At 42.4% G+C, this 24,662-nt stretch overlaps 1 protein-coding gene, 1 long non-coding RNA gene and 1 other non-coding gene across 3 annotated transcripts; 2 read left to right on the top strand and 1 right to left on the bottom strand.

The window, feature by feature from the left end:
* Positions 1 to 542: 542 nt before the first annotated feature.
* On the bottom strand, positions 543 to 11,976 carry LOC134201107 (uncharacterized). Its single transcript, XR_009976296.1, has 3 exons — positions 11,657 to 11,976; positions 10,678 to 10,837; positions 543 to 737 (listed from the first exon to the last, which is right to left on the bottom strand). It is a non-coding gene; the product is annotated as an uncharacterized LOC134201107 (long non-coding RNA).
* On the top strand, positions 2,775 to 2,917 carry Mir3256 (microRNA mir-3256). The gene has a single exon (NR_107541.1). It is a non-coding gene; the product is annotated as a microRNA mir-3256 (primary transcript).
* Positions 11,977 to 12,387: 411 nt separating the features above from the next.
* LOC101742802 (epoxide hydrolase 4) lies at positions 12,388 to 24,404 on the top strand. Its single transcript, XM_004930641.5, has 6 exons — positions 12,388 to 13,180; positions 16,126 to 16,436; positions 18,007 to 18,130; positions 20,876 to 20,990; positions 21,659 to 21,838; positions 22,272 to 24,404. The coding sequence occupies exons 1-6, from the start codon at positions 12,968 to 12,970 to the stop codon at positions 22,403 to 22,405; spliced, it is 1,077 nt and encodes a 358-aa protein (XP_004930698.1). The 5' UTR covers positions 12,388 to 12,967; the 3' UTR covers positions 22,406 to 24,404.
* The last annotated feature ends 258 nt before the right edge of the window (positions 24,405 to 24,662 follow it).

Raw genomic sequence — 24,662 nt, 5'->3', positions numbered from 1 at the left:
CACGACATGAGAACCCTCTTGTCGTGGCCGAAAACTAAATACCCGATCCTGTAGACCAAATGGTAAACAGTCGACGTCGCGGCGTCGCCCTAAACACGTCATTACGGATCCTCCCGATCCATTAACGATGCTTTTATGTACCTCAAGCACCGGTCACCGTCCTCGCCGAAACCGTCGCTTGCGCACCAATTCGGTTTGACCCCCGTGAGCTCACCCACATGTTAGGGTGAAGCTGAAATAGCCTCTCAAGGATAAGAAAAAAAAAGGTGTCAACTATTTTGTAAGATTTGACACAATCAAAACACTCGCTAAAGAAAACAACTTGATTCTACGTATGGTGCGTAGAACCATACACGAGGCCATTCACAGTAATTCAATAAAATTCAATTAAATGTATTATATTAAAGAAAGATCAAGAACACCAGATTGAACGACGAACATAAAAAAACAAAAAACTGTTATTGTTGATACCTACTTGTGAAATTAACCTCTTTCACTGATGAACTGTTTCGTATACCTTTGGAAAAAAAACTGTCCAAAAAGCCCAAACCAAAACCTTTTTTATATTTTTTTTCATAGGTGTCTAAATTGTTTTAATGTGTAAAAGATTATTTTTCGAAGCCTTTTTTTCTCAAATAAAATAATTTAGTTTACAGATTTCGTACGCAACTGTACTTCATACGTGGATTGTAACTCGCGTAACGCAGTTACTGGCCTCCCGTGCCGCATGCTGATGTCTGTGCAAGAAAAATTAAAAATTAAAAAATATCCCGAACTGACCGCGTTCGCCGCCATCGCACTCTACATGCGAAATTCAATTTTATTTAAGTTTCATTGTATGAATACATATATAGTCTATTATATTAATGTTGCCAATTACCAAATTTAATTTACAAAATTTAAGACAAACTCATAAATAGTCTTCAATTTGTTAAAACGCCAATGAAGACTAAATAAAAGTTTCTACAAACATTACTTAGAAGAACAAAAAAAGCATTTAACTTAAGTGTGTAAATTACAGTACCGACGCTTAAGAAAAAAAGAATAATGTTGTATACAATTCTAGAAACAATAACTTTTTTTTCAAATTGCATCCCTTGTTACTTTTTTCCTCTTTCTGAAGGAAAAACCAAGCGTAAGACAGGATGAAGTGGAAACAAATTGTGAGGATCCTATGCACCAGCGGAGAAGCCTACGACTACAACACAACATCGGGGGTGGTGCGATCGATGGCCCTGTACGGTGCACCTGTGTGGGCTGAGCCGCGCAACCGGGCCACTATGGCTCGGTTCCTGCGCCGGCCGCAGCGCACCGTTGCCATCAGGGTCATCCGCGGATATCGCACCGTCTCCTTCGAGGCGGCGTGTGTTTTGGCGGGGACGCCGCCATGGGAGCTGGAGGCGGAGTCGCTCGCTGCCGACTATCGGTGGCGCAGCGAGCTTCGTGCTCGGGGCGTGGCGCGTGTCCCCGAGAGTGAGCTGCGGGCGCGGAAGGCCCATTCTCGGCGGTCCGTGCTCGAGTCGTGGTCGAGGCGATTGGCCAACCCCACGTGGGGGCTACGGACCGTCGAGGCGGTTTACCCGGTCTTTGATGACTGGGTGAATCGTGGCGAGGGACGTCTCACCTTTCGTCTGGTGCAGGTGCTGACCGGGCACGGATGCTTCGGGAAGTACCTGCGCCGGATAGGGGCTGAGCCGACGACGAGGTGTCACCATTGTGGACACGACCTGGACACGGCGGAGCATACGCTCGCTGTCTGCCCCGCTTGGGAGGTGCAGCGCCGTGTCCTGGTCGCAAAGATAGGACCTGACTTGTCGCTGCCTGGCGTCGTGGCGTCGATGCTTGGCAGCGATGAGTCATGGAAGGCTATGCTCGACTTCTGCGAGTGCACCATCTCGCAGAAGGAGGCGGCGGGGCGAGTGAGGGAAAGCTCTCCTCACTACGCAGAAACCCGCCGCCGCCGAGCAGGGGGTCGGGACCGGGGTCGTATCCGTGACCTGGCCCCCTAAGAGCTAGGGGTCCCACCCGTTTTGTGCGGGGAGGGACCCAGACGAGGGGTGGCGTGCTCTGCACGCTCACCCGCAATAGGAAGCCGGGTGATGGTAGACCGCGTTCCCCCGACCGCTCTGGGGGAAGGTGTAACGCGGCGCCATCAAAGCGGGCTCTCGGCCCGCTGAACGAGGGAACCGGTGGTCGTTTCGCTGGCGGCCACCGGTCCGGCGTCCGTGGGACGGTGGGATGGATGTAATGTGCTCTGCGTCAACCCTGTCCCGCCGTTTCAATAGCCCCGACTGGGCTCCGGCCCGGTCCGAGGTAGGGCGCCGGTTGTGAGCGGCAGGAGTTTTTAGTGAGGTTCAACTCCCACATACCCCACCTGCCGCGCGGGTGGGGATCCGGCGATTTTCTCCTGTGGAAAAAAAAAAAAAAAAACGACTACAACACAACATAACATCAAGCAAATAAAATTCCTTAAATCGATTTCCGTAAAAAGTAACTCACTCATAGTAACTTCGCAACAAGACTAAATATCCGATTGATAAACAATCTTTTGATAGACAGGCTGATTCCGTTTCATCCGAGGATCAAGGACGAGTCATCTATATGCAGGTCCTGTTGCGTCACAAGGAGGATTAACTTAAAATGCGATAGATACTATGATTTCCGTCCCAAAAGCACAATTGATCCTTTATAGATATGTCGTTCTTATTTAAATTTATCTAATTTTACGACATCAATAACAAAGCTGAAAAGCTTCTATTCATTTTTAACCTCTATGAAGGATGGCTCTGATTTCCGCTTGTAATGGTATCTACAGAAAATCCTTACGCTATGGAGCTCAGCTCAGCATCAAGACAATTTTTTTTTCCGGAGCGCCCCTTAACAAGTGGTAGACAACCAATCTAGTGCGAACATTCTGTATTTCAAATTCAAAATTATAACCCGATAAAAATTCACTTATACCTTGAACTCGACGGAAAATTAGGTAAGTGAAGTCTGATTCACGAAATTCATTCACAGAATGCAAATCTCGGGGCACAAAAGATCTCAGGTTACCGAGGCGGTTGAAACACGACCGTAGCACCTTTGAAGGAAATATTGTTATAATCTGATAAAAATACGGGTGCGTGTAAGGGCGTGTGCGATATAAATCTACCACCGGTTATGGTAAATTTATAATTATTTAATGTATTTTCGGCCTATGTCATTTCTAGACAATCAAAACCCTCTGAACCTATTATTTTGCTAGCTTTGAGGTATATCTTACACATTTTACCTAATAACCTAAGGCGCATATTTTTTTTAAACCTATGGCTTGAGAACCCATGTCAACGTCACCGGGTTAGTAGGTGAGCTCACGGGGCTCAAGCCTGACGAAAAGGCGCAAATGACACGCGCAACAATAAGAAGGAATATTCGTGCCGACGCACTGGGCTTAGCAGCTAGGCAAGCTGATTTTACCGGTAATAAGACGCCATGTTAAAAGTGCATCATGTGGAAATATTGTCAGATAACACATAGCCTTAAAAGAATAGAGTGCATATCCAAAGTTTTGTAGAAGAATATTGTTAAGTAACTGCGCAGTATTATTAAAGATATTAATTTAATGCAGTAAAGAGTCGTAGGGTGTCGCCGCCACGTCTCCACGCAGCGTGGTGTCGTGTCTCCCGTCATTTACATCACGATCACACTTCCCTTATATACCTACATAATATTATATAATGTAAACTCTATTATTAAGACGGTTTACTTTTTCCTTAATTTTAACGTAAATGCAACGAAGGAATCGTATTTAGATTTATCTATTCATATTCACTAATAAAACTATCCATATATGGATAAGTGATGAGTAATACTGGTATTAGGACGCCTTGTGACCGGTAGCTACCACCACCCTGCCTATTTCTGCCGTAAAGTAGTAATACGTTTCGGTTTGGAGGGTGGGACAGCCGTTGTAGTGTAAAAATGAAGATCTTAGAACTCGTGTCTCAGGGTGGGTGGAGCCGTTTATGTTGTTGATGTCTATGGGCTCCACAAACCACTCAACACAAGGTAGCTCATCCAGCCATCAAAGCAAAAAACAGTGATTTATGAATTTAGAGCAAACTCCTTGTTTAAGGTACCTATAAAAGTTTTTTTGGAATTGTAATAAGGTATTATCTATGAAGTTGTCATTTTACAACACTGGCTATTTAAAACATAATTTATCAATGGCTGACAGTAAATTCTAAAATGAAATGAATTTTGTTTAAAAATTATGCAATTTTATTTTCAAATTCACTACTTTTACATTTCGTTTTTCATATGACTTTAACTTTCTGTATACCAAACGACAATATCTTAGATAAATACCTAATATGCGTTTTATATTTCATGCATTATTAAAAGGAAATAAAGTACACACGCATTCGCTTAGGTACGAATTATATTACATACATAATATGCGGGAGGATCTGTACATAAAATGAGTTTCAATTCAATCTGGTCCCCTCTTTATCAGGAATGACGAGTGTCATCGGAGGGCCGGCGGGACGTGCCGACGCATACCCGCTAACTACCCGCGAGGGAGACTTAGATTTATGGCACACCGGCACACATTAACGGTTTTGTTTATTTGCGAATTCTTAATATGTTTGGACATATCATCCGTACCTAACGAAAGCTCATATTTTTTTCCTAACTAAGCTGATGATCTTGAGTGACCATTTCAGCGTAACCGGGCGAGTAGATGAGCTCACGGGGCTCAAACCTGACGTCGTTGCTAACACGAACCCTAGCAAGAGCCGTGCTTCGCAGAATCTACCACCGGATCGAAAACGTGACCCACTCAGAAGATCCGGTGAGAAACTCAGTAGGCTGTGTCTGTGGGTTAATGAAAGCTCATTGGAACAATTAATGGTTCAAGAAAGAGTAGACGGTCAACGCTTTCACGGCCAACCACATAAAATATGTTTTTTTTTTTTTTTTTTTTTTTTTTTTTCCCTACCTATGCTGATAGCCTTGAGAGGCTATTTCAGCTTCACCCTAACGTTAGTAGGTGAGCTCGCGGGGCTCAACCGGAGAGTTGCTAACACTGACCCTAGCAAGAGCAGTGCTTCGCAGAATCTACCACCGGATCGGAAACGCGACCCACTGAGAAGATCCGGCGAGAAACTCAGTGGGCTGTGTCTATGGGTTAGTTCGCTCGTCGAGCCCTTCGTCGCAAGCGACGGGTTCGACGAGGACGGTGACCGGTGCTTGTGGTGCCTAAAAGCACCGTTAATGGATCAGGAGGATCCGTAATGACGTGCTTTGGGCGACGTCGACGGTTTACCATTCGGTCTACTGGGTCGGGTATGTAATTTCCAGCGGCTACGATGAGAGGGTTCTCATGTCGTGCCGCCTTCTCAAAATGGCGCAGCGATGCCGACTGTAGATACTTACTAAGAGAGTCGAGCTCCAGGTCGTCGTGGAGATCCACATTCCTAAGGAACCAAGGCGCTCCGACGGCTATCCTGCAGAATCGTGATTGAATAACCTGAAGGGATTTCAAGTGGGTGCGGGCTGCGTGAGCGAACACTACGCTTGCATACGTCATGACGGGGCGTATGCAAGTTTTGTAGAGAGTTACCTTATTGCGGAGGGACAGTTTGCTTCGACTACAAAGCATTGGATAGAGTCGTCCTAGAATAAACGCGGCGCGGTCGCGTACCGTTTTTATATGGGGACGGAATGTCATCCCTCTGTCGAGAGTGACGCCTAGATATTTGACCTTCGAGACCCACGGAATGGGCTGGCCAAAGAGAGTGATGGGACTAACGGCGGAGGTGTTTGCGCGCCTACTACGGAGTGGGATGCTCGAAGTGATGTTCGGAGGGCGACCCCTTTTGAAGAGCACCGCTGCGCTTTTCGTGGGGTTAATGTCTATTCGCCACTTCCGGAACCACTGTCCCATGGTGGCTACTGCGATCTGGAGTCGCCGATGAAGCAGCGACATCTTCCTACACGAGTAGTAGATAGCCGTGTCATCGGCGAAGAGCGCTAGATGGGTCTCCGGAGACCGGGGTATATCATTGATATACAAACTAAATAATAACGGGGAGAGCGCGGAGCCTTGCGGGACTCCGGCAGTCAGTTGACGGGGACGAGAACGAGTTCCCTCTACTCGATATCGAAACGAACGGTTCGACAAGAAGTCTCGTATGATGAGCACGAGTCTGTCTGGCACTCCCATGTTGTACAGTTTGTAAATTAAACCGTTGTGCCAGACTTTGTCGAACGCCTTCGCGATGTCGAAGAAGAGGGCGCCGGTCGGGATTTGTTTACGCCTATTTAGCCCTATCAGAATGTGCTCCGTGAGGCGGTGCACTTGTTGTACGCACGAGTGTTTTGAGCGGAATCCGAACTGTTCGTCTATGAGAATTTTGTTCGCGGTAACAAAATCCCAGAGGCGTTTTCTAAGGAGACGTTCGTAAATTTTTCCTATCGTCGAGAGGAGACTAATCGGACGGTAACTAGAAGTTTCGTTTCTCGGTTTGCCCGGCTTATGTATACCGATAACGTCCGCTTCTTTCCACACCGCGGGGAAGATGCAGTGCGTCATAGCGGCATTTAAAATTGTAGCCAACATTGCTATCAGTTGGACTGGCAAAAATTTTAGCGCGCGGTTGTGGATGCCGTCGGAGCCTGGTGCCTTCCTAGGTTGGAGGTTGTGGATCGCGTCTCTAACTTCGTCCGTGGTAATGGGGGGTAACGCGTCCGAGGGCGGCAGGGAAGCTCTGCGCTCGACCTCCCTGTCGACTAACTCGGTGTGTTCGGGGTCCGCGTGTTGAGTGCTGGTGGTGCACTGCTCTTGCAGTGCATCGGCCAGCAGCTCAGCCTTGTCATCGTCATCGAATGCCGGTGGTTGGCCTGAAGGGCGTAAGAGGGGAGGCATAGTAGCGGTAGTTTCGGATTTGAGAGTCCTAGCTAGTCGCCAGTATGCTTGGTGGGAGGGCGCGAGTTGTTCTAAATAACTATGCCAATTATCGTTACGCGCGTCGCTTAAGCGGGAGTGGACTTCGCGTTGTAGACGACGCATCTGAATCCGGTTTGAATGCGTGGGAAGACGATCGTAGGCCCGGATTGCCGCGTTCCTAACTCTTAAGAGATTCCTAAGATCGGGGGACAGTCTGATGCGGTGGAAGCTGTCCTCCATATCGACTTCTTTAGAAGATCTAATGATCGCGGAAGAGATGTGATCGGTAATGATGTTTATGGATTCGACGGTGTCCTCGGGGGATGGATTCGAATCCGGGCCGTAAGGGAGGATTGGCGGAGCGGCGTCGGCTAGGCACGTGCCCAGCTTATTCCAATCCACCATGGTCCTCGTAACAGTGACTGGGTTGTGAGGGCGACCGAGCTGCATAACGACAGGTCGGTGGTCTGAGTCGAGCTCTGACATTGCTTCGATGGAACGCAAGCGCAGAGTTACGTTCCTAAGCAATGCCAGGTCTATAGTGCTCGGACGGAGCGCGATGTTATACGGATAACATGTTGGAGTTGGGGGGCCGACTATTTCAAAGGTGAGGTCGTCTATAAACGCGTCGAGACGCCTACCGTTAACGTTTGTACGATGGCAGTTCCACCTAGTGTGGTGGCAATTTAAATCGCCTGCCAGGATGACGGAGTCTCCCATGCCGAACAGTGACTCGATGTCACTGCTCAGAAGGGGCTTGTCCGGGGGGAGATAAACGGATGCGATGACGATCGGCTGGTGTCCCGTCAGCGAGATACGGCACACTGACGCCTCGATATGTGAGAGCGAGGGAGTATCGAGAGGGACAACGTGCAGGGCCCGCCTATAGTAAATGGCAGTCCCGCCTTTGGAGGCGGTGAGTCTGTCATTCCTAACCATGACGTAGTTCGCGACTTTCGGGTCGCGACGCGAGGGCTTCAGACAGGTTTCCTGCACTAATAGAATATCTACAAGATTATCGCGGAGGAATTCAAAAATTTGATCGCGTTGCCGCGCGAGTCCGTTAGCATTATAGAATGCTAACGTAAGGGAATACGGTTTTTCTCTACCTTTTTGCGCCATTGATTACCGGTAAAGATTTTATAACGTACGCGACACGGACTCGTAAACGTCCATGTGATCGAACGCGGCCGCGAGCCGCTGTTCGGGGGTTGTCGACCTACGGATAGCGTCAGCGAACGATCGCAGACGGTCGAAGTTCACCGCGGTGACGAAGTCGCGCACGAGCGCGAAGTCGTTGGCGGCAGAGGGTTGCGGGGGACGGAACGCGGGCGCGGGGCGAGGTGCGAGCAGGGGCTGAGGCGCGGGGCGTGTCGCGAGCGGGGGCGGGGGTGCGGTTTGTGTTCCCGCCTTCGTATACGGCAGCGGCTTTTTCCACGCTGAAACCGTGGGAACTGCAGCCGGCACGAAGGCAGGTTTCGGCACTGAGGGTGCCGAAGTCTTTGGGCCGACGGTTCGCGGAGCTGGGAGGGTTGAACGCTTGCGCGGAGCCCTAGGACATCCACGGTAGTTCGCGGGGTGCCCTTGCTTAAGGCATAGGACACAGCTTGGGGGTTCGGTCGCGGTTTCCCTAACACGCGAGCAATCTAGTGTGGCGTGGTCGCCGAGGCACTTTACGCAGCGGGGGCGCGCGTGGCAATTGCGAGCCGAGTGGCCGTAAAGCTGACATCTGTAGCACTGCCCGGGAGTGCCACGCTTGTGGGGGGCTTCGATTGAGATCCCGGATAGGCCGCAAATTGTCGTGAGACATGCGATCTTCTTTTTGGCCTCCGGGGTGGGTTCTAACGCCACGAGTATCATATTATAGGGCTGTTTGCCCCGCCCGCTGTGCATCCGGTGCACACTAACTATCGGGAGGGCCTGAGCGGTCAGATCCTCCTTTATGTAGTCGATGTCGAGTTCTTTAGGGACTCCGCGTATCACTACGCGGAGCTCGCGGTCCTCCTGAAGAGCATAGGTGTGGAAACCTATGTTCTCCTTTCGGAGGTATGCTGAGAGGGCCCTATGGTCGCCCGGCGTTGCGACCTTTATCTGAATCCCATGCGCGACGTTACGCGCATGGGTATAATTAATTTTATTTGCCTGAAGGGCCTGGGAAACGCGGTTCCACGCAGTTTTTTCCTGGAGAATCAGCGGGGGCGGGGCAGCTGCTTTAGGAGCGGGCGCGGGCTTGGGACGCGGCGGCGGGGTTACGCGGCGAGCGGAGTCCGACTCCGGTGTCACGACTACCTGCGGGCGGGAGGCGGTCGCGGATTTTGTCTGCTTCGTCGTGGAGCTCCGGGACTCCACGGCGCGAGTACGCTTTTTACCGCGCGTTACGGTTTGGAACCCATCCGAAGTTCCAGGCTGAGGGCTTGACGCGGATTCGAAATCCATCTCCGATTCGGTATCGGAGCCTGAACTCGAAACAATCGAGGTCGCGACGGACGATACGAGCGATGACGTAATCGACGCGGGCGCGGGGGTGGGGGTAGCGCTAGGCGCTTCGTGAGTCGCATCGTCGGAACGTGCGCTCGAACTTAACGCGGCGGGGGGCGCGCGGCGTGCCTCCGAGGCACGGTTGAAATACGCGGCGACGGACGCGGGGGGGGAGGGATTGCCACGAGAGGCCCTAAATGCTAAATATTCGGCCCTAATTGACGGGTACCTATCCCGGAGGAACCCGACAAGATCACTGTCACAAACACTTGCACTTTCTTCCATGTTTCTTCTTGCTTCTTGCCCGGGGGGGGCGGCCCCGGGACTTTTGTTGAACTCGCCGAAAGGCGAGGCCCCGGATAGGATAGGATTTGTAACCCCCCTGTGCTGCAGGACAGCAAGGAGCAGGGGGGGGGAATGCCTATGCCGTGAAAACGGCAATCGGCGGGGAAAAGGAAAGGAACCCGCTCGGGCTGTATAGTGCTACAGCAGGCAGAATCGCGAGCGGGGGTCTAGTCTTGAAAAAGACTGTTGTTTTTGGGAAGGGTTAGGAAATCGCTAGCCTGTGAGTGCCACAGGAAGCTGAACGTAGCGATTGGTTGCCTTGAAAAAGGCAGTTGGTAAGGGTGGGTTCGCGGTTACAAAACTTTAGTGCACAAAAATGGACCTCGATACGCAGATCGCAAGCGACCAACGGATCGGCACGTCCGCACTACCGAATTGTACGCACGATGTATTCACGGTCACTACACTGTCGAGCACAACTGTGAGTTCAGAGACGCGGCTCGCAAGCGGGCCACGGATCGGAAAGCACGTCCGCGCACGACCGAGTCGTGAGCGAGAATGTAAAATATGTATAAACTTTATTAAGTCATCTACGAAGTGTTCCCTTATCGAATGTACACGCACCGCCACAAATAAAGATGGAGAAGCCTCGCGAAAGCCGCAACGACCACTCCGTTAGAAGTGTACGACTGAGAAGAATATACTATACAAGTTAAAAAAAAGTTGCACATAAAAAACAATGACTAAAAAATCTGGGTTGTAACATAAGCCATGTGCACTCGACTAATCAAAATAAATGTGATAAATACACAATGTTCCTAAGAATAATATAATTTAAGGATAAGATAATTTAATAGCGAAAACTAACCTAATTTATGAAAGTAATTCTACTTACAATAAACACTAAACAATTACACTACTTAATCTACTATTAACATGGAGGATGCCCTTGAACGTTATTATATACGTCACTAACTTACAAGTAAAAATAGGTATCCTTGTTCTGTGTGCTTAGTGCGAGTTTTTTAACGTTCTCGATCGCGTAAAAGTAAACTCAAATTTGTATGTATCATTTCCGCTCCATCGATGCATGTCATTTTAATACGATGCCTGATTCATCGTAATATATCTAAGATGAATCTTAAATAAATAGAAACCAAAAGTGAGTGCATTTTTTATTTAATTAGTATTGCGGTAAAATATTATATTTGCGGTAAAATTAAATAAAAATTGTGTATTCTCAATGTGCCTCAAACCTATGCTACCACTCGAAGACAGCGATCACTGATCATTTGGCTGTCTCTCGACTCGCTACATATTGTCAGGTCACGTACTTCAACTATATAAGCGATTTGTACGAGATTCAATTCTATTGCTGTAAATATACCTACAATTGAATTATCAAGTTCGAAATCTTATATGAAATTAATGTACAATATTTCAGAAAGCTTTTTAGTTTTGGTGGAAAAAAGTTGCTGTTAATTTTATTTTTTCTATACATAGATATACTACACAACGAGAAAATTATGTACAAAAGCAGAGCAAGCGTAACTCTTAAGGTATAGGATTAAAAAAAAGCACTTGTAAAACGAAATTTAAAAAATCCAATAAGAAAACTTATATCTCAAGGTGGGTGGCGCATTTACGTCGTAGATGTCTATGGGCTCCAGTACCCATTTAACACCAGGTGGGCTGTGAGATCGTCCACTAATCTAAGCAATAAAAAAAAATCCAAATTTTTTAATTGAAAAATACGAAAACCTACTGCTAATAGGTATTTTCGGAAATAATATTAGCTACCTACCACAATGATGATGATGATATTAATTTATCCCTAATGGAAAGGCAGAGGAAACCTACCACAACAATTCGTTGACATACAAAATATGACCCTAGTGATTCTATCATTTTATTTCCCGCGCCTTAAAACTATATAAATAACAACATTTTTCCCGTTACCACAGTTTAATCTAATATTAACAAGAATTGAAGAGAGTACTTCACGGCAGACAGCAGTTTTAAGCTTGGCTGTGTCCTGGTTTTCTGACTTCCATGACCAATGGTGACCACTCGCCGTCACGGTGTCATGATATGCCTTAAAAAGTACAAAACTGAACTCAAACTGTTACCACGACAACCAGACCACAGACGTCATTTTAGCGCGTAAATGACGTATGCGTAGGTTTCCTACTTCATTGCGTATGCGCAGCCATAAGTGTAGTAAGCATAGATTATACACTGTAGTAAGTGTATCTAATTGATGAATGTTACAACCGCGAAAGGACTCCACAGATTGACTCATACAAAAAACATTGCTCCCAAATGTAGAATAGGCGCTACAAACGTTTACAAAATAATTTTAATCCTTTCATATACAGTGATTCTGCGTGCCCAATCAGATATTCTGCAATTACGTTTGAATACCTACCCTTTGCGCATCGTTATAACCGATGACTTGCCTTTTCAATGAATGTCGCAACTTAATTGAGATGATCATTTGCACCTTAGACGGATACCAAAAAGTAAAGGAATTTATTTATGGGACGGAGAGTTAACTTGTGTAGATCCGTTTCAAATTGATTTTTAATATTGTTTTTCAAACAAACCCTTGTATGTAAATTAATGAAGGTATTTTGTTAGTGAATGTTACTCATCATATTGCTTTCATAAAAACGTAGCAAAAACTGCATCGAGTTTTGTTTTTTTTCTGCCCTTGTATCACAGCTATTTTTAGTATATATTTTTTGTACGATTTCGAAATAATTTGAGGTAAATTCTATAATTCTTGACTACAATAAGTTATTATAGGTACCCCACACAGCTGTGGGATTACAAAAAAGTAATTTAGTACACATCCCCTTTTCTTTACACTACGAGGTTTAACTGAATATTCGATTGGGTCAAATTTATGAAGACTCGTGGAATTAATTTTACAAATTTACAAGTGAGGCAATGTGTTCCTGTATTACACTTGTCAGATGTCAATGTCTTGTTTTGATAACAGAATATAACCGCTTTCTTCATCGAACTAAGGTAAACCTGGGTAAACCTTAATCTACCTAGTTTAAAGTTCGATCACTACGCCATAGATAATACCCACATTAAACACTTATTATTTAAGTGCACTACGCTCTCTGAAGTTCGATAAAAATAGATAAGAATGCATTGTACGAGCCGTACATAACATTATATCGTAGACCTTTGAGCTTATTATACGGCTCAACGTGATTATTGTGTAAATTCATGTAAATAAAATAAACTTCATGAAATATGAGTGCGAAAAACGATGTTTTGCAAGTGGTCAGTGGCTGGGACACTGTGGAATTAGTGCTGAAATGTTTGTTCCTTGGAATGTGGCAAATTTTGAAAATCCTAGTCAAAAACTTATGGAAAGGTCACCGCAGAAAATTGTCAAAGAATTTTCCACCGGTTGAGATGTCAGTGGACGCTAGTGTGGGGACGCACTGCCATATCAAAATAATGGTAAGTTTGTTTAAATTAAAATTTATCTGTGATCATTTCTCGAAAAATTCAATATGTACTTTTTTTAAATATAAGGAAAATGAGTAAAACTCGTCTGATGTTTGTAGGGTAGATAGATAATTTGTTTTGTAAATCACTATACCTGGAATGGATGGATGTTTAAAATAATAAAAAATAAAAATAACGAGATTTTGATAGAAATAAATCGGTATCCTGAATATGTAAACATCATGAGAGAGAGGACTTAAATTTAAAATAAAGTTTTTATTATTATTACTATTAAATCTTCCTAAAACAAGTTATTATATGCAAATAAAATCCACTTCACTTATACAATTTAATAAGTGAAATATGTTATCTAATTACTTACCCAACTTATCTCCTAAAACACAATATTAAAGCTTTTGACAATTACTCATTAGAACAAAAATATTTTATCATGACAAATGTTAACTTTCTATTTTAAAACGGTCTTCTATTATTTTGATAACTTGCATCACAGACAAATGAACAAATTGAAATAAAATAATTAGATGTAGATAACTTAAACATTATGCAGTCACCAAAACCTTTACAAATATTGAAAACCTGCCCATTTTATATAGTGAAGAATCCTCCTTACTAGCCCACTGAGTTTCTTGCTGGATTTTCTTAGTGGGTCGCGTTTCCAATCCGGTGGTAAATTCTGCGAAGCATTGCTCTTGCTAGGGCCAGTGTTAACAACACTCCGGCTTGAACCCCGTGAGCTCACCTACACGTCAAGCAGAAGCTGAAATAAACTCTCAAGGCTATCAGCATAGGTAGGGACAAAAAAACACATTACTAGTGGGTATTAAAGAAGTCAATTTTTTTTTTTTTATTGAAACAGAAGATCTTCCGCCAGAGGGCCTGTTTTTGTTGAAAAGTCCCACGGGCAAATGTTATTGAATATTTGGATACTCATTACATACAAAATTTGAAATCAAAACCAATTGAATTCAGATCTTGGTGATTTTTTATCAGAATATACATACAATCACATATTAAATATCACTAGACAATGATATTTCTTTTGATAAGTGGCTAAACAACACCATCTGCTGAAATAGCTTTAGTGTTATTGTGTCTTTAAAGCAGTTAGTTGAAATTATGAAAAATAGTATTATTATTTGCCAATATATGTCGGGAATAGTCATAAAGTTGATTATCAATAAAGTTGATTATTGAAAACACAGTAAAACAACATTTTCTGAAAATAAATCGTAGCTAGATCGATTTATGGCCCCCGAAATACCCTGTATACTAAATTTTATAAAAATCGTTGGAGCCGTTACCGAGATTCAGATTATATATAGAAGAAGTGCTCGTTTAAAGGTATAAGATTATGAAGTGCTTGATGAAATTAATTTCTTTACTTTCTGATTTCTGTTTATAATCTAACAGACAGCTTCAATGTTACATTATTATATTATTGTTACCACAGTCATATTAGTTGGTCCATCCAAATCTATAATACAGAAAATATCATGATGCGACACTACTAGAGTACATATACAAGGAAACAGTTCAAACTCGAAATGGTTAATGTACCTGGACTGAATTTTAAAACAAAATTTAAAGCTCAGTGTAATTAAGAGGAATTTGTAATGAAATCATATTAAGTATGTATATTTCAATAGCGCATCTGCATCAATTACTTTTCATATTACTACAATCACATTATGCTTAAGTTTGTTTTTAAACCCACATACGTCACAAAATCAATGCCGCCCCCTCCTTGAGATGTTAGATCAAAGTCCTGTTTATGTATGTACATCTCGCATCTCATACCGAAGTACTACTACGTATTTTCGCGGCAGAACTAGGGAAGATCTACTACCATCAACTAAGCCACTTTATAAAATTCTGGGGATTTTTATTATTATTACATGATCTTATTCCCTAGGAGTCGTTTGTGATTACGTGCTTCCTCCTCCTTGCATCGTGTTCCGCAGTGCTGAAGTTCGTGACCTTTACCTTGACCTTCAAGCACTTTTGTTCGGATAATGGATTCCTCCTTCCATTCATGTCCGTAACGTAATGTTACTGCTAGGAAGGTCTTGCTTTTACTTTCAAAGGAATACCGGTACAGTCGCATCACACGTTTTTCCACTAGGGCACGAACTCTTGCCGACGATTGGCCAACACACTCTCACCACCACATCAGTTGTTTAAAATTGCGTGCAAGCAAAGTGTCAAATAAAAAATGTTTCTTTACACGCGATCGTCATAGGAATCTTTTTTTTATTGCTTTGATAGGTGAACGAGCTCACAGCCCACCTGGTGTTAAGTGGTTACTGGAGCCCATAGACATCTACAGCGTAAATGCCCCACCCAACTTGAGATATAAGTTCTAAGGTCTCAGTATAGTTACAACGGCTGCCCCACCCTTCAAATCGAAACGCATGACTGCTTCACGGCAGAAATAGGCAGGGTGGTGGTAGCTACCCGTCACAAGACGTCCTAATACCAGTATTACTCATCACTTATCCAGATATGGCTAGTTCTAAATACGATTCCTTCGTTGCATTTACGTTAAAATTACGAAAAAAGTAAACCGTACCCGTGCGTAAAAGTAAAAAGTACCCGTGCGGACTCGCAGGAGGTCCTACCACCAGTAAACCTACTGTTATTATTACTGTTTACCTACGTTAATGGAATACCGATGGTAGGGGATCTGGAAGGATGGTTGTGGAGTACGATATTCCGATCACACCGTCGTCTCCTACTAAGGTTACACCAGCCACTTTACTCCGTGCCTACCTTGTACATAAGCCTTATATACAGCATTGTTAGATTGTTACGTTAAGTAGCAATCTCGATCATTGACCCTATGTTTGTGTTTTCCGAAACATTTCTCTCAGATTAGTTGTGTAAGTACCGATAATAAATTTACTCAAAAAACCAAATTACCTTTAAATTCGCAGGGAGTAAAATATCACTACGTAGAAACAGGCCCTAAATCGGGGCAAATGATCCTTATTCTCTGCGATGCCCCGGAGACCACCGACCTTTGGGCTCCGAACTGGTCGAGCATGGTCCAGACCCTAACAGATCATGGCTATCACATAATAACTTTAGACCTCCGAGGGACTGGCGGCAGTGAGGGAGGGAGCCGAAGAGAACTGTCACCACCGAGGGCTGTTGAGGAGCTATCCAATCTGATGGAAGCTTTAGGGGCGTCTCCGAAGAAGCCTGCCATTGTGATTGGCTTTGGAATTGGAGGGATGCTAACTTGGTATGTTCCGGTTTAGATAATTAAAATTCACTTTTAGCTTCGATTTGCTACCACTCAACCAAGCTTCCTTGTAAGTATCATTAAATATATAAAATATACCCACTTGTCGCCTCACGCCAAGAACAAAAAAAAACAAATTAAGCTGAGAATGAAGAACTTTCTTATAAGCTCTGTTCAAAAAGAATATGATTTCAATATTTATTTCAAATTAATTTGCTTATTGAAAAATACGTTTATCCTTATGAATATTTTGAAAACTTCTATGAGCAGTGATACTGCCGCTTGTGATAAAATTATTGAGAGTATGGGTAACATAACCTTCACATTTGAGGCGCCGGCCCTACATACTGAGCGGATGTCGCGGTTCACGTTATGACGATGTCAAATTGGTGACAAAAAATTACCAGTTGATTTTTTCAAAATATTAATGGAAAATTTACGCAATCTTAGCTAAATGCTCAGGCTGATTAATTGTTACCTCAATATATATGAAAATCGGAAATAAACGTTATTTTTACGAGAAAACGCTGCAAGGTCACAGCAGATAATCTTAACAATGTTTGAGTATGTTAAACTATGTTCCATCATTACTGTAAATCGCTTTCCGTGTTCTATTGTAATGCTGTAGATGATGATAATAAACCCCATATTATTAAATTGTTAATAGACATCACAACTTGAATACCACCACTCACCCTTGTGAATACCCTCCACTCACCCTTGTGAATACCCTCCACTCACCCTTGTGAATACCCTCCACTCACCCTTGTTCGACCCTTCATATGAGAACGTATGAAAGACAGACAGAAATAGTATGACGGTGCCCGAACCGTATGATAGCTCATCAGTAGTGAAAATCGACCAACAAAAGTTTTAGTGAATGTAAAGAATTGTGGAAACGAAATAGACAATTCCAACACCAAATTTAAAAGAAAGAGGTTGTGCTTTTTTTTAATTGTTATCGCAACTAAAATACGTATTATCGTTTGACATCAAAACAAGAAATTGAAACAAAAAGGAATGAGTAATTTTAATAAGAATAAATTACAATTCATTAATAAGTATAGATAAACTTACATATTCCAAATATTTCTATCCTGATTACTAATGTTTATCCGACGATAGGCTTTGGTCTCGCCAAATTACATTTTGTAGTTGTTTTTTTAAAGATAAGGTCTTTATGAAGTCATTGTATGCGTAATAATATAATCCTAGATACGTGATTAACAGCTCATACTAACTATCTTCACATAGACTTACTATATCGTCCAAAAGCAGGATTTTTTTAAAACAACTACCCTAATGATGATGGTCAATTAACTAGCACGTTTGGATAGCGTGGTTCCTCAGATTCGACAATCCACCCCTCTGCCTATGACAATAAAATACCCCCCTTAAATATCGCTTAAAGAGCATGCCGTAATACCCAGCAAATAACGTGTTTTTTTTTTTTTTAAATTAACTCCTGTCTATGATATTTCAAAAACGGTAATCCCAAGCTCACAAAATGCCCGAAAATTTCTGTTATACCCAAATGTTTCCTTAATTAAACTGTTGTTTCCCTCAACAGGTACTTAGCGCACTGCTATGGCCCGATGGTCAGTAAGTTCGCGGTCATAGAAGCGCCCCATCCTAATTTATATTGGGAATTCCCACCAGCCAAGTTCTGCCGAGAAGCCCTCCATTTCATCCAGGTATAAAACTTTAACACAATTTGGCAATGTAACTTTATGAATAGTAAATTAAAAAGATAATTAAATTAAAAAGATGCAGCGTGGATAAACCTCACACAAAGTGGACCGACGACCTATTGAGGATCGCGGGGATCCCCTGCATGCAGGCAGTGCAGGGCCGGTCGTTGTGGCAAGGCTTGGGGATGCCTATGTCTAGCAGTGGACATATGTGAGCAGAAGGATAAGATGGGAACTAAAAAACCATACACATACCCGATTATTGGATAATGACCATACATATAAACTTTGTAGCAGTATTTGTGCATGCTTGTTTATTACTTCTAGACTTCATGTTCTATATTTCAGACAATTTTCGCATTTTGTTTTATCCCGGGGAATTGTATACACGGGGAGGAAATCAGTACCTTAAATTTCCACTTCGAACTCTGTTGCAGTTCCCAAGTTAAGTTAACATTTCCCCGGGTAACCTGAGCCCAGTCTGCTTAGTACGAGTTTTTTAACTTTTCGATCGTGTAAAAGTTAACTCAAATTTGTATGGAGTTGGAACAACTTCGCTTCGTTTGCCGCTAGGGGCGCTGCTCCAACTCCATAAAAATTTGAGTTAACTTTTACGCGATCGAGAACGTTAACAAACTCAAACTAAGCACACACGTTAACCTTTTTCTGTGATACTTGGCAACACAGGAGTTTCAATGTAGGCGAGATTACCGAGCGAATGCCCTAAAAATACACATTAAATGAGAGAGCAATCCAATCACTCAGAAGCTTTGACCATTAAATAACTGTTAATTCATTGTGAGATTTATTAGAGTCTAAAGTCCTCGTTCGACCCGCTAAGGACTCGTTACGAATGATTTAATTGACTCACTGAAATATCGAGACAAAGACCTGACATAATTATGGCACTCGTAATTTATGAGAAGATAAAAGTAATAGCGGGATCAGTAATTATAATTATTATTAGGAATGAGAAATCGTTCTCAAGAGCAAAATAATAATTTTTTTTTCCTACCTAAGCTGGTAGCCTTGAGAGGCTATTCCAGCGTAACCTTAACTAGTAGGTGAGCTCACGGGGCTCAGACCTGACGACGTTGCTAACACGAACCCCTTTTTTTTTTTTTTTTAACGCTGGGGAATCCATTTACGGGTACCCGTTCGAGAGGGTGCTAACACGAACCCTAGCAAGAGCCGTGCTTCGCAGAATCTACCACCGGATCGGAAACGCGACCCACTGAGAAGATTCGGCGAGAAACTCAGTGGGCTTACGCAAAATAATAAAAACGATTATTAGATACTACTAGGTATTAGGCCGCTTTCAGACTACGCTATAATAAAATAGCATATAGTATATAGCTCATAGCACAACAATATCGCACCCCATACATTGTTATGGACACGTTCACACTGTACTGTTCTATATATTAATGGATAGTTTAGGCTGCTTGCTATACTATACTGTAGTATATATAGTACAGCGTAGTCTGAAAGCAAGTAGCTTTAGGTAATGGAAAAATTTAAGACAGGTGCTCCCAAATAATCTCAAAAAAAAAATCAACATTAATCGAGTCGTATTAAGGTTTCGGTGATAGACTAGCATTATTTTGTTAAAATTTATTAATGTATCATTTTACACATGAGTAATAAAAATAATATTTATTTGTTAAGCTATCAGCTCCCAAGAGCGATGTGTCCGAAATTCAATGAAATTGTCATAATTACGAGAAATTCTTTCATTAATAACATGTTACTATTTCCAATAGAAATGAGTCAATAAGACATTAAAGCCTAAATACTGACATCCTTTATTATTCATTAAACAATTATTTATGTTGCATTCGGAAACAATTTAATATAAATTTTAAAATAAATCTCAAGGCATTGTTTGGCCTTTTACTGCACTGTGCTTCTTCGTACGACAATTCATAATTATTAGGGTTTGCTGAATAATCTAAATTCGACATTGGAAAAATTTGTCGACAAAAGAGATAATCGATTCTTAACTGCTTTGTCTTTGATTTTTATATTAAATAGAACTATCTAACAAAGTTCACCGCTATACAAAAAATTCAGTGTAGGAAACATGTTATTTCGATAACCATGTCCTAAATCGCGTCCAATAAATAACTAATTACGGATTATGTATGTAAATCTGATATAAAGGAAATGTGAACAATCGCAAAATTAAAGAAGTAGGGTATTTGCATGTGTACATGAATGCTATGGGTGCGGGATTAAAACTGTCTGCTTCAATCTATTACTAATTATTTTTAAAAAAATCAACTCAAAACATTTTATATTACATTTCGCAATAACTAAAGAATAGAAGGATAAAAACGACCATTGGGCATTTAAAGAACAGTATCCAATTATATCCTGAGAACGTATCTCTGAATAGTCTTCGAAACAAAGTTAACTACGAATATAGCCTTATCGATGGTGATACTTTCAGCATACAGAGCCTTCGTTAAGTGATATTTTTGATGGTGAATTCTTCATTTTATACCATGAATCAACCACACTCCTCGACTTCGTTGTCAAGTATGTTTGGTGTGAGTTTTTTAAAGTTCTCAATAACGTAAAAGATAACTCAAATTTGTATGCAGTTGGAACAGTGTCCCTAGAGGCAAACGTTCCAACTCGATACAAACTTGAGTTAACATTTACCCTATCGAGAACGTTAAAAAACTCGCACTAAGCACACAGAACGGTTCCTTTGGTTTGATCAAGTAGATATAAAACTTTCAGTGGCCCTATTTTCCCGAGCAATGGTTGGCGGAGGGCGAACTGTGTGAGGGAGAAAACGGACGCTGGCTCAACTCGCGGGCCCGCGACTGGAGGGGACCACTCAATTATATAAGAGGTATCGTTTTTTTTTCACAGCCTGTTTTGCAATAACTGTTAATGTTTTCGACCTTTTGTCTCAAGATGACTAGCAGTTTTCATTGCTTTGAATGAAACATGGCACACCCGTTATTAAGTGCTCTTCCACCGAGTGAAGTAAAAGTGCTTGGTAGACCGACGGTCCGAATGTTGTTGTTCGGAACTTGTATATATGCAAGCTTATCTTGAAAATCTCGTAAGCGAGATACATGCATCTGTCATCTTGTGTTCTGTAATGGCTATCGCCACAGTAGGGTCTTTTGAGACTTCGAAGACATTGATTTCTTTTAGTAAACGCTTAGTAGCAAGTGCAATGATGGATTTACACCTAGACCCACGAGACCCGGACTAAGGCAGGCATGTATTGAGGTGGCGGCAATTTGTTTTCAAAATTCCAAAATTTCAGAGACGAAAAAAAGGTAAAGACAGTCTCCTGTGAAAATGAGTTCAGATTAATTTTTATGAAAAAAAATATATGAAATTATTTTGTATTAAAAATGAATGACATTTATTTTAATATTGGACGGATAAACAGGGCCTAGGTCGGCCTCAAACCTGAATCCATCACCGAGTAAATGGGCTGGGCACTCGTCTACTCGTTTAAACCAAAAGACCTATGCATTTCCATGGAAACGAAGTGGTTTACAGGCGCTGCTTGGTGGCGGATATCGTCTGAAGCCCGCGTGGACGCCGCGGCACTGCTGGTCGGGGAGCAACACTCCGCCGCCATGCTGGTCAGAAGTGCCGCGCACTGCACCCGACCGGCCCTACGTCTGCTGCCTCATCTGCACCCCGCCCTGCCCGGTTTATTACTCGAATTTCTGATAGGTGAGTAAATCTATACTAATATATAAATCTACAGTGGTTTTTACGGATGTTCCGTTATAACTACTGAACCATGCATCCGATTGACTTGAAACTTGGTATCCATGTAGAAAATACATGTACTTAATGGATAGGCTAATATTTAGAGAATAGATCGCGTGAGAGAGAGATGGGCAGACTTATCATGATGCGCATGCGGTGCGACGTCACGCCGCGCGCTTATTCACAAACACTACACAAGCGCAACGTGTGAATGTGTTGAACGCGAGCTACAGGTAGGCGGAGTGGGGGTGTTAGGTTTCATTTTCGTTACGGAATTTCTTGATTCGGTCGCCGCGCTCAAAGCCCGCGATCAAAGCTATGCAATAGCTTAAAAAACTTTTTATTTTTTTATTAATTTATTTATTTTATAATTATGTTTCTAATATTCCTATAGAAAAGGACACGATGAAATCGAATCCAGAAGAAGTCCCTAAGAGTCTGATGGGTCGCGTCCTGGGAGCGGTGGCCGAACGCGCGAGGCTCGTGTTGCCGCCGCACGCCGTGCACCTGTCAGCTGTCAATTCGTAATGACAGCTTGTCAATAGTAACAAACTTCAAGTTCATTAAAGGAGTATGTAAATGAGTTTCATTTACCTTCACAAAATATAAGGTCTGTTTGCCGGATTATAGTTGATATTTTAGATTAAGAGTATTACATTCCAATTAAAAGTAACTGTATGTTCCTAGTATGTATCTTCAGTTTAATCCAAAAAAATTAAAGCCTTTTAACTTAACAAAACAATCGCCTAATATTGTCAAATTCCAACATTGTTCATTGGCTTAGTTTTTTTTTTTTTATTGTATCGTTTGATAGTGTAATCTCTATTTCAAATAATCGAAATTCAAACTCGTTTTGCAAAATGATATCGATGTTTTTTAAAAAATGAATTAAAATAATGTTGACCTCTTGGGGCTTTTATGTAGTGATATTGATTTAGATTTGAATTTTCATAATCGTTACGCACGCATCATCACAATTATTTTTTACAGAATGGAGATTTTTGAATCTCTCCTTTTTTAATAATTCAAACAACTTTCATTAGTGCAAACTTCGCAAATGATGTTGATTTTTTTTACGATTTTTACTAGAAAGTGAAGCTATTGGCTTATTATTGTTATTATGAATAGGATTGAGATTAGATTTGGGGCAGCAAGCATACCGGCAGCCACTTCCAACAGGAAGTCACAGGCTGTAGCGAACTAAAGTACAGTACCCGACGATAAATATTGCACATCGACCTTTGGAAAGAGACAATCGGCTAATGTCGGCTTCGTAGAGCGCTATCTCTGTCATACGAACCTCTAACAATCCGACGCACTCCACCGCTTAAACAACACCTGACAAACGTCGCCTAGGCAGTATGTGACCGAAATTAGCCGATTGTCTCTTTCCAAAGGTCGATGTGCAATATTTATCGGCGGGTACTGTATCTCGCAGTTTTGTCAAGCGTCTCGCAGTGCCGGGTGCGAGCGAGACAGGGAGCCGCGAAGAGCGAGATGCTATGATTTCGCGCAGTACTGTATGGTTGTTTTGTTTGCGGTTTGCGAAGGAAAACAGCTGAATGCAACACGGCGCTGCAGTCAGTACTATACTATACTCAACGAGACTATCTATCAATTAATAAGGCATTGCGTTTAGATTCACAAATTTTAAGATCCGTTCACAGGCGTTTTTAATTCAATTTAAGTTGTTGGTCATATTCTACGTATACTCATAAGTAGAAATTTGGTCTCTTCAAAGCATTTCTTTTTTCCTCCCTATGCTGGTAGGTTTGATAGGCTATTTCAGCTTCTTCTTGACGTGTAGGTGAGCTCACGGGGCTCAAAGAGCAGTGCTTCGCAGAATCTACCACCGGATCGGAAACGCGACCCACTGAGAAGATCCGGCGAGAAACTCAGTGGGCTGTGTCTGTTGGTTAATTTACTCGTCGAGCACTTGGTCGCAAGCGACGGGTTCGGCGAGAGCGGTGACCGGTGCTTGAGGTACCTAAAAGCACCGTTAATTGATCGGGAGAATCCGTTACGACGTGCTTAGGGCGACGTCGACTGCTTACCATTCGATCCACAGGATCAGGTATGAAAAATACTGTTGGTACGTGTGCATAACGCGTGTGGCGGTGAGTCTTGCCAGAGTCGGAACAGCCGTCCCTTCCAATACCACACCAAAGCCCTTTTGCGTTCTACTTCTGCGATACATGGAATCATAGATACATCTCATATCTCTAGATGAAGTGTCTATGGGCTGTGCTGCCCACTCAACACAAAATGAGCTATAAATTAGTTCCCACATACGAATTTCAACAAGAATCTTGTTTCGCGGACGGACATTTCTAAACAAGATCTATGCGCTACGCTTACTGCCCAATGTCTAAAATCTCAATCCTCTTAATTAGATTACAATAAAATAGATTAGTTTATAACATTTTTATATATTCTTTATAAGTTTAGTCCATAACTTCTAACGAATTTATATATTTTTAACTATATAATAAGTTCCTAATAAAAATAAATAAATGCATTAAGTAACTTTATATTGTATTTATTAGCCAAGGTTTGCGGCTGTATTGAATTTATATTGTAATTTATTTAAAATCTTTACATTAGGCATTTCACTGTTTGAGTACTAAGCCCTAACTGAAGTTTCAGAATATACGCCATTATTGTATTGGATTTTAAAAATAAACAAAAAATTGTGTTGTATAAAAATTATTAATACTAGAAATATGTAGAAACTGCTATACGAAATGATATCGAGGGGCGAAAAGGTTAAGAGACATTTCGCTTA

The sequence above is a fragment of the Bombyx mori genome, chromosome 23 (genome assembly GCF_030269925.1).
Source record: "Bombyx mori chromosome 23, ASM3026992v2".
Classification (NCBI taxonomy): Eukaryota; Metazoa; Arthropoda; class Insecta; order Lepidoptera; family Bombycidae; genus Bombyx; species Bombyx mori.
Note: the sequence above shows the minus strand (reverse complement) of the source record. Positions and strands in the feature narration are given on the sequence as shown.

What these genes read in the sequence shown, in the direction of transcription:
- LOC101742802 (XM_004930641.5), top strand. Translation starts at nt 12,968, where the DNA reads ATGAGTGCGAAAAACGATGTTTTGCAAGTGGTCAGTGGCTGGGACACT. An exon ending in AAGCCCTCCATTTCATCCAG is followed by an intron (nt 18,131 to 20,875) that starts GTATAAAACTTT and finishes TAAAACTTTCAG; the next exon opens with TGGCCCTATTTTCCCGAGCA. An exon ending in ACCACTCAATTATATAAGAG is followed by an intron (nt 20,991 to 21,658) that starts GTATCGTTTTTT and finishes AGTGGTTTACAG; the next exon opens with GCGCTGCTTGGTGGCGGATA.